This window comes from Magnolia sinica, chromosome 5 (genome assembly GCF_029962835.1).
Source record: "Magnolia sinica isolate HGM2019 chromosome 5, MsV1, whole genome shotgun sequence".
Taxonomy (NCBI): Eukaryota; Viridiplantae; Streptophyta; class Magnoliopsida; order Magnoliales; family Magnoliaceae; genus Magnolia; species Magnolia sinica.
Genome location: NC_080577.1, coordinates 26,223,315 through 26,234,251, shown reverse-complemented (window position 1 = coordinate 26,234,251; position 10,937 = coordinate 26,223,315). Strand labels below are relative to the sequence as shown.

Here is a 10,937-nt window from a genome sequence, read left to right as displayed (position 1 = left end):
AGATAAAAAAAATTTCCTAAGTATCTAATTATCATTAATAAGCATTGATGAGATATCTTCAATTGTTATACATCCATCCCATGATTTGATCATTGAAAGGGCCAAATGAACTCTCAACATTTCCTCTTAATTTTGAAGATTCACCCATTCATCTACCCAGGTGGCAATGGGCAGGGTGGCCCTGCCCTATAGGGCCGGGGCTTGGGCCTCTAAACCTGGCCCAAGGAACGAGCCCAGGCTTGAATCTAGGCTTCGTGTTTGGGCCGTGTCCAATCAATCGAGTGGATCACCATCATACAAAATGAATGGATAATTTCATAAGGTCCTCAATGTACTTGTACAGTTGAAAGCTCTTTTTGGACGTACTTGTGTAGTTGAAAGCTCGTGTTTATCCACACGTCCCAACCTCCACACACGATTGCAACTGGCAAGCGTGCTGGACATTAGAGCAGCGAATTAGGTGGGTCCCACAGGGTACACGTCCTGACAAAGAGGTCAGGGCCAGTAAACCCATGGCAAGGTGGGCACAACTTGTGGGAAAACAGTGGTCGAAAACAATGGTCTGGCCATTCTACTTTCACTCTTTTCAAAAATCTTTTTCTTCAAACTCAGTTGACACATCTTGCCTCATTTAAATGGTTACTTAGTTAAGTCACCTGATTAACGGTCTTGATCATGTACAGGTAGACCCCTCTGTCCATTTTGTGATCGAGCCAAAACACAACATTGCTAGATCAAACATTTTAAAATAATAATAATTAAAAAAAAAAAAAAAACATTGTGCATTTCCTGGTTTTTTTAAAACCTTGTTTTGGTAGAAAAATAAATCTAGGGGCAGGCTTCAGTGGTAACGGTACCACCATCAAGTGAGTGTCATACCGGATTGTTGTGGTATGAAATCGGTATTTATAAGATATACTGTCCGTTCAAAAGGCGTGCCTCACCATGTTGGTCATACACCCCAAATATCAGGCTGATCCAACCGTCAACAAGACCACTCCATAAAAGCCAACGAAAAAAACAGAAAAACCTCAAGTTCAAGCGGTGGAAACCACCTATCGGTTACATTGGCCTCATTTTTTGCGGATCTCGTCATCATGGTGGGACACATCTATTGGAAGGTTTAGATCCCTTATATATACCATGTGGACCCCAGCGCTCAAAACTAGGGTTTTTTTTTTTTTTAACGGATGTACATTGGTTGCTATGAAATATCCCCACCTTTCCATGATCAAGACCGTTAATCAGTTGACTTACTCTATGACAGGCCCATATGTTTTACACGGATAAAAGGAGCTCCTTTGTCGATTCCATATTTCAAAAATCAGTCGATCGGAACCGATCATCAGGTAGACATGTCGTCAATTTCTACTAGCTGTTCATTTATTTGTATACGTGTGGCCCACCTGATGATCAATATAGTACCGATTTTGAGACAGCATTTTCCAACTGGTGATCACTTGATGAACTGATCTGATCTGCCACACGCATGCCTTCACCTCCTCGTGCGAGCAATTGCACTTGGTATTACTCTAATATATATAACAGGCCCATGCAAGGACGAAAAACCTTGGAAACGTAAAGCTTCAATCGTGCCCTTTGCTGGGTTCATGCACTGAAACCCTAATCTCCAGTGAAAGAAGAGATAAGCAGACGAACGCTGGAGTCAGAGCTACGCTGCTATCATGTGGGAAACAGCTATTACAATTCAGACTCCACATGCACCGTTCGATGGATTGGCCCACCTCATCTTTCATCTCTCTATCCCTCTATATAAACCAACGTGCATGACAAACTCTAGCAGACTCGTGAACCTAATTTCAAAACATGAAAGATCTCCATCTCTTCTTTCTCTTCCTGTTCTTATTATCTCTGCTTTCTTCCCATGTTAGTAGCTTGAGGCCCATCAAAGGTAATGGCTTTGATGAGAAAAAGGTAAAGTGCAAGCCAGGAGAAGATGGTGGTGATAAAGGGCGAGGGGAGAATTTGGGTGGTTATGGAGGTGTAGGAGGTAATGGTGCACCAGGAGGGGGAGAGTCGGGCGATGGAAGAGGCCAGGTGACGCCAGGAGTTGGGGGTGGTAGTGTTGGAGGCAGAGGGAAAGGTGATAAATGTGGTGGTTGTGGGGGTGTTGGAGGGAGTGGTGCACCTGGAGGAGGCGGTGATTCTGGTGATGGAAGAGGTAAAGCCGTGCCAGGAGTTGGGGGTGGTAGCGGTGGGGCACCGGGTGTTAGTGGGGGTGATGGTGGTGTAAGTGGGGGAGATAAGGGTGGTGGCGGGAATGGCGGAGAAAGTGGTAATGGTTCGATTGGAGGTGGTGGTGGGAATGATGGAAATGGTGGTGCTGGAGGGAGTGGAGGAAAAGAAGGAGGAGGTGGAGGAGGATTTGGGGGTGGAGGTGGAGGTGGCATGGGTGGTGGGGGTGGAGGAGGGTTCGGAGGTGGTGGAGGGTATGGAGATGGTGGTGGGGGTGGAGGAGGATTTGGAGGTGGTGGTGGGTTTGGGGGAGGTGGGGTTGGTGGATTTGGAGGGGGTTTTGGTGGAGGTGGAGGTGGAGGTGGTCATGGGCGCTGAGAAGAAAGAAAGTCGTGCTTGCTTGCTACAAGTGGTGTTTTGGTATATCACAGGCGTAGTTGTTTGATGGAATTGAAGTAGGCAATTTTAAGACTTTCCACGTAAAACATGTATCGTTTCGTAGAATAAGTTTGGCTATATATTCTAATGTCGTATGAACATTTTAATCTTGATTTTTACCCAATGCTACCCCGTAAATTGGTATTTACGTTCCAGTACCTATTTAAATTAACTTTTCCTTAAGCTACTTGGTTAATCAAGTTATTTGTCATGCCAAAACATTCTGTTATAAATAATAAAAAGGCCCACCAAATAAAATGCAATACGAAAACGGGGATGCCAATTTCCTGCTCTCGGATGTCAGGTGGGACCCACTGTGATGTTTGTTAGAAATCCACACCATTCCATTCGTTTTGCTAGATCTTTTTAGAACATATGACCTAAAATGAGGTAGATCTAAAACTCAAGTGGGCCATATGAAAGAAAATAATAGGGATTCAGTGACCACCGTTGAAATATTTTTATAACCATAAAAGTTATGTATTGGAATAATTTTTCATGTTTACACTTCATCGGAGTGGGAATGATAGGAAACTTTTTTCTCAAAATTTCCCCTGGTATTGCGCACTTGAGTTTTGGATCCACCTCAATTTTCGGTTTCCTTATTATTCATGTGGTATGGTTTACTTGAGTTTTGGATCTATCTCATTTTTGGTGGCATGTCCTAAAATGACCATACAAAATGAATAGACAGGACGGTGGGCCCAACCTAGCATAACAGTGCATGAACTTGAAAAGAAAAGGAGGAGAAAGAGTAGAGATAAATAAATGGGAATTTATCAGATAACCGCTTGCACTTTGGTGAATGGAGAGAGAACTGATTGCTTTAAATATATTTACATTAGTCACTTATCATTTACAAATACGGTTGAAAAATGTTGATTTGAATTTGATTAACAATGACGTGTGAAAAAGTCCTTTCCCTCGTTACAGAAAGCGGATTAGGTTACCCGATAACACCTTAGTGGGTGTTACTCTTGCCTTGTGGGGCCTACCTCCATAAATTTTATGTATTTCCACGCCGTCCATCCGATTTTTCAGCTGATGTTATCAAAAAAACTTAAGTAGATCTAATCTCAGGTGGACTGTACCATTGGAAAAGTGGTGAATGACCATTAAAAGATTTTTATAGGCTACAAAAGTTTTGTATCAAGCTGATATTTGTATTTTCTCTTCATACTGTTCTTATTGACCTTATCAATGGGTTGGATGGAAAATAAGCATTAAGTATATTCTTAAATGAGGCCCTTGTAAGTTTTTAATGGTGAACATTCAATTGGCACTGTGGTATGGTCCACCTGAGATTTGGATCTACTTAATTTTTAGGACTAGTATCTAAAATGGGCGGGGAAAATTAGATGGATGGCGTGGATATACAATAAATCATTAAGGTGGGCCCAGGGTAACACCTAATCTGTTCCCTCGTGACCTATTCTCGCATTTATAACCACTTCATCAGGAAAGGTGACGTTGGGCGTGCGGAAGTTCCAATGGTTCCATCGTGATGTAGGTGTTTTATCTATGTTGTTCATCTGTTTTTCCGGGCCATTTTATAGCATGAGGCAAAAAATGAACTAGATCCTTACTGCAGCTGGACCACCCTACGGTAAACAATGGTGATTGAACGACTACCATCAAGAACTTCGGGGCCACAAAAGTTTTGGATCGACTTAATATTTGTGTTTTCCCTTCATCCAGGTTTTCTTGACCTTATCGACAGGTTAGATGGAAAATAAACATTATAATGAACCTCGGGAGTTTTTCATTGTAGGCATTCAATCTTTAGCTCATGTCCAAAAATGAGCCAAAAAAATGGTGACGGCGTGGATAAAACATGTACATCATTGTGGGCCAACGAGCTTTTCTTGGTATTGGAGGGTCATGGTCCAATCTGAGTTCCTGATAGATATAGTTCTCACCCTTTCCATTAACCGTAGAAAAATTTGGACGGATATAAAAACTCGGCGATCCTTCTATACTATAGCTGGGTCCCTTGCCTTTCTACTTGGACAAGGACTACCATTCCTACTCAAATAAAACTCACGTTGAGAGAAAAATTACACTTCTCCTCCCTCACTCTGGCCTCTCTCTTTCTCTCTCTTCAAATCCAAAATTTTGGATCCAAGCCGGCCAATAAGTGGGCCCTATCCTGAGAATCACCAAGTGAAAAAATTATCTATATCTACTGATCTAATGGACGACATTTGCATTTGCTATTTATCAATGGTTGGACATTGTTTTCTATGGTGTGATCCACCTGATATGTATATAGGGATGAATTTTACCATTAGTGATCTTCATTGTGGGGGCTCACCTACTAGAAGGGTTGGATTTCAGTCCAACTAGCTAGACTTAAGACATCCTCTCTCTCACACAAGTACACATATACATACAGAAGAGTTGGTTTTTGGATTTCCAAGCTCGCGGTATATGGAAGATGTGATGGGGACTAGAAAACCGGTGGATAACATACACGGAAGACGTGGATAGGAAAATAGGCGGCATCACTGTCATCATCTTTGGCATTCTCTCAACTTGCCATCGGCGACGTGTTGGTATTGGGCCTTCTATCTCCGCCGTTGTTTCATTTAAATCTGGAACTTGGATCTTCTTGCTACGGTTTTGATTTTTGGCTTAAAACATGTAGCTATAAAAACAATGGAAAAAATGAATGGCTAAAGAGAAGATGGACAACTTATGGAGAGGACCATCCTGTCGGCTCTTTTTTTTTTTTTTTTTTTTTTTAACACTTGGCTGGACATGTTGGGCAGCCAAGATGGTTCGATTGTACCATATTTACATGTACCATGAGAGCACTGGACCATTTCTCTTTTTTTCTATTTTTTAAGTTTTAAAGAAGATTTTTTACAGAAGATTCTCGAAAATGCCACTGTCGAGTCCGTGCGCACCGATGAGAGTTACTCAGGACGATTTCATCATACTACTAATAAAACTCTGTCGGGCCAACTATAAACGCATGTAATTTATCGATACGGTTCATCTGCTTCTTTGCATCATTTTAGGAGGTGAACTCAAAATTTAAACATATCCAGAGCTCAAGTGTACACTGCCACATGAAACACTGAGAATAATAATTTCCACAGTTGAAACGTTGCTAGAACTCACATTGATGTTTATTTGTCATCGAACCTATTCATAAGATTATACAGATATGGGTGAGAAGGAAGAAAACAAACATCACCCTGATAAAAAAAAAAAAAACTTTTGCAGCTCCTAGAAATTTTCAATGGTAAACATTGGTGTGGTCCACTTGGGCTTTAAATATGCTTCATCTTTTAATCCGGATACTCTCCTTAGCACTAGCAGAAAAACCCAGTTTTTTGCATTCTAGTTGGAACACATCATCACACACTGAATAATATAGTAGTACTAACAACGTCACCACTGACATAGATCAATTACGATGCAGTAAAGCAGTATTTTTCTGCTTGTTGCAAGCCGAGGGTCTTGATTCTGCATTTTTTTTTCTCGTACCAAGTCCTAAGTTTATCCGGTAAATTGGATGGACGAAGCTGATAAAATATAAATCATAATGAACCCCGTATGATAGTCTGCGGTAGCACCTGGTTCGGCGGGCTATATCTGGTTCGGCCCATTTGAGCAGGAAAAAGGAAAAAAGTAAAAAGGCAAAAGGAAAAAGGAAAGGATGCTGTGATTTGAGACAAATCTGTCTCTAGTTCCAATTGGGCTCTGGACGTAGATTGCAGCGCTGACCTGCCAGCAGCGACATCGGTACTCTGTAGGGCCACGATGATTCATGTCATGTATCTTTTCCACGGACGCGTACTGCGTCCTACCCTCACCCGTCTCTAGCTTCGAACGGACAGTTGTGTGAGTGGGCGCACCGTGATGTTTATCCATTCCATGCATCTCCTCTTCATATTATTCGGATTATTTTAAGGTACATGCATAAAAACGAGGCACATCCAACGTTCAAGTGGAATATGACACAAATATCTCTGGCATTTAATGCAGCCCAAGCTCATTATACGATGTGGTCCACTTAGGCGTTGGATCTGCCTTTATTTTGTGCACAATATGAGAGAAGGGATAGATGGCATGGATAAACAGATACATCATGGTGGGCCTGCCTAGCCAGAGAGGGTAGGACACAATCCTCGCCTATCCACACCATCTTCCAATTTTTCATAAGGTAGATCCAAATATTGGGTGAATCACACCAGGAAATATAGTGGTGATTGAATGCTCACTGTTAAAAACCTTCTAAGGCCACTAACATTTATTTTCTAGGGGGTGTGGTCCACCTGAGATTTGGATCTGCCTCGTTTTAGGTTCATGCCTTAAAATGAGCTCGCCAAAGTAGATTGACAACGTAAATAAAACTAATACATCATGGTGGGGCTCACATGGCACCAACCAATAGAGTAGACAGTAGAGCACGAATCCTGTACCACCAACTTTCTAAGTTTACTGGTCATAGATCCGTTTGAAGTTGTGGGGCCACATGGCACCCGCAATTAGGATATTTTAACCTCTTTATCATTCCACCCTTTTCCTTTGGATATGGATAGTCCACTTAACATTTAAAAAATCAAAGGGTTGATATGTTTCTATCTAGGATTTTCCTTTAGAATCTTCCATTTATTACAGTGCCCATCATATAACGGTTTGGATCATTGATGGCTAAAGCAATACACTCTGATACGTACAATCTAGCAAACCTCATAAACACTTCTGGTAATGTATAAATAGATACATGTACATCATTGGCTTATCATTTATTTTAGCTACGGATTGAGAAAGAAACTTTTAGGGGTATTTTTGTAAATTGCCAAGCTCAGTGGGCCATTTTTGCTTATAAACTCATTGGGGGTGCTTTTTTGTCATTTACGAGAAAAACACACTTATACGACGTATTGTAGAGATAGCTTAATGAAATTGATTTAAAATAGCCCTAGGAAGTAAAACTAATTGTTGAGGAAAAAATATGACAAGTTCGGAGACTCAGTTATGGAATGGACCAACTCTACTAAAACTGATCGAAGGATCCGAGCCAATAGTTCGGATCGAGCAAGATAAAGCCAAAGGAGAGACTTGTTCGGATTTGTAGGAAATGAATTTCGACCGAAGTTGAGAGTCGAGAGCCTTAGGCAAGTATAGGACACATTAAGTTGACTCGGTTAACGAGGCAGCAATGTCTAAAGAGACCTATTAAAGCTCGCAAATCAGAAAGCTACCTGATCGATTATGAAAACGACCTATGTATAGTTGGTTGTAGTATCGGCTATCGGATAGAAGAAAAACATCGGTCCTGAACCGACTCAGTTTCATCCGACAGTAGGCAAAAAGTCTCCTATGTAAGCCAGCAGAGATTACGAATCTATTGAGGCCGAGCCAAGTATAGGAGAGACAGTGTAATCTTAAACACTATCCCGAGAATCTTGTAAAAGGATCCCCGGTCCCAAAAATCTCAGGATCGGGAAGTATCCGTAAACATAACACCATCTAAATCAAATCTCCAATATATCGGGAAAGAATCCTCATACGGCGGGATCCCCCTTCTCCTATAAATAGGAGAGACTCCAAGGATGAAAGGTACGCAAAAACTCTCTCCCCGAACCCCTCAATGCTATAAGACCCAGATTCCTATCCTGACTTTGGCATCGGAGGGTCCCCCGCTCTAGCCAGGGTCTCCTTTATCTTCTTCCTGTGCAGGTACTCGAAGGTCTACAAGGGAGTGGACTAGATTTTTGCATCAACAGTTTGACGCCGTCTGTGAAAACCGATACAAAAATTCGTTTCCTACGCTCTATTCAGAGGTTGAAAAACGTGCTTTAATGGTGGTTACTAGAAGAATGGTCCCAGAAGATTCGAATGAGGCTGTCGCCGTTGAGCCATCGGATGCAAACGCTGTTCGAGGGAATCAAAGTCAGAATTCTACTGCTCGACCAGCGACCTCTGCTGGGACGAGGAACACTCAGCGGAATCAAAGTAATGGGCGACTGGATAAAGAGGTCCAGGAACTCAGATCCAACATCAACGTCATGAAACAGCTGTTGGAACAGATACACCGGCAGGAAGTTCCGTCGGGTGTTCAGACGACTAACGCCCCGCAGCAAGTTGCCGATCCCAAGCCTGACGCTCCGCAACCGACAATCCCTCAGAGAAGTCAGCCCCAAGGTCCGTCCGAACTGGCCCCCGCTCGTTCCCCTACTGTTGTGCTGCCCCTTACTTACCTCTGACATGAAATCGATCGGCGGAGGCGCAGTCGACCTCCGGTCGAGGGAATGGCCGAAAGTAACGAACCTTGGAAAATCGACCTTCAAGATTTCAGGAGGGAGGTATGAGAGGAGATTGAAGACGTGAAGTAGGGTCGGGATTTGCGTCAGAATCGACCCGAAACAAAAGCGTCCCCGTTTGTGGAGGAAGTAATGCAGGCTCGACTACTGGAAAGGTTCCGTCTTTCGTAAATTACACCTTTCACGGGTAAAACCGACCCAACTGAGCACATCGAATGCTTCCGAACGTACATGGAACTACATGATGCCTCGGACGCCGTGATGTGCCGGGCCTTCTCCCTCACCTTAGTCGATGTAGCTCGACTTTGGTTCAAACAGTTGAAACCGAAGTCCATTCGAACCTTCAAAGAACTTAGTGACGTCTTCCTTACCAATTTTATTGGCGGAAAAAAGAAGTTGAAACCTCCAGTGCATCTGAACAACATAGTCCAAAAGGAGGGAGAGTTACTGAAAGATTACATCAAACAATTCAACTTCGAATCGCTCCAAGTTCGAAAATATTCGGAGAAAACAACACTTAATTCCATCATGTAAGGTGTGAGGGATAAGCTGTTTCTGGCATCCCTAGACAAGAATCCCCCGAAACTTTGTCGGAGTTCATGACTCGGTCAGACAAATACGCAAACGCCGAAGAAACGCGGAACCTGCGTAAGGCTGTTCACTCCCTAAGTATAGGGTTGTGATGTCGTAATAAACTCGGTGAGACCGAGGTCGAATCCCAAGGGACTGAAACCTGTACGTAATCTGAAACTAAATAGAACTAGAATTAGACTAAGATGAAATCTAAATTGAATGAATTTGAGGGAATAATGGTGAAATATTAATCTAAAACTTAAAGAATTCAGAGGTAGGAAACTAGGGATTCAGAGGATCCACTTGTAGAGATCAGGGAGATCTACGGTCGATTCATGAACTCAACTGGACTTCGAGTCCCATCTTCATCCAATTGGAGGATATAACCTGAAAATCAATTCTTAACTTTATTTAATCTAGTTTTCAAGAGATCAGACGGGTGTAACTTAGAATGGATTCCATCATAAAATCATGCCCATGAGACAAAGCAGACAACAGAATCAAACTAATTCACACCCAATCTGAGTGGTGTATGAATGTCAGGAAGAGTTCCGTCATCCAACCATGCCTAGGAGACGATGATGACCAACAGGGTTCCCAAATTCATAAACCCTATAATGCTAAGAACATGCTCAAAGCTATCGCAGATCTATTGTAATTTTAGTCACAACAAACCATTAAAAACTATAAGCATTCCTATTAATCAAACTAAATCAACTTCAATTTAGTCTAACATGAATCAAAGCCATAACATGAATCAAAACCATAGAATCGTTCCCATCACACCACAAGCTTCACCTCTTAGCCCTAGCTAAGGGGTTTAGCCCAAAATAATTAGGCTGGATCTCATAAACATCATAAAACAGTAAAAGAAGAAAATAAATCTGAACTTTCTCTCTTTCTTTCTTGTGCATCCACGTCCCAAACCGAGATTTGATCCCCTCCTCTCACGTTCTCTCTCTGTTTTATAGGTGTCAGGGGCGGTGGAGAAACTGAATTCATCAGGTCTTTGCGCAGCAACAGTCGGTGAGAAGATTCCGCAGCAGAGACGCGGCGTGCGCAGAAAGGAGTGAAAACACCCTGCTTTTGAACTCGATTTGCTTGACTGACTATCCAATTATTTCGAAACTGACATCATGGATAGAGTTAGGACCACCCTTTCAAGAGGTTGAATGGTATGGATTATCAATCCGATCATGGACGGTGGCCCGCAACTGCATGCAATTTCCGATTTTCCCGGACGAAGCTTCTTGCGCAAGGGCTGCGCTGAGCTCTTGGTGGGGCCCAATTCAGATATCTTTTGAGAAATCCATGCCGTTCACCAAATTAATATAAAAATTTCGATTAAGAATGGTTGGTTTTGGATAGTTTTTGGTGTGGCCCATGGATTTTCTATTCAGCCGTCCATCCTGCGTTTGAAGGCTAAAAACCGGATAACTGCTGTCTCCT

General features: G+C 42.4%; 1 protein-coding gene across 1 annotated transcript; it reads left to right on the top strand.

Annotated features, from left to right (window-relative positions):
• Positions 1–1,827: 1,827 nt before the first annotated feature.
• Positions 1,828–2,574, top strand: LOC131246998 (putative glycine-rich cell wall structural protein 1). Its single transcript, XM_058247446.1, has one exon. The coding sequence runs from the start codon at positions 1,828–1,830 to the stop codon at positions 2,572–2,574; it is 747 nt and encodes a 248-aa protein (XP_058103429.1).
• The last annotated feature ends 8,363 nt before the right edge of the window (positions 2,575–10,937 follow it).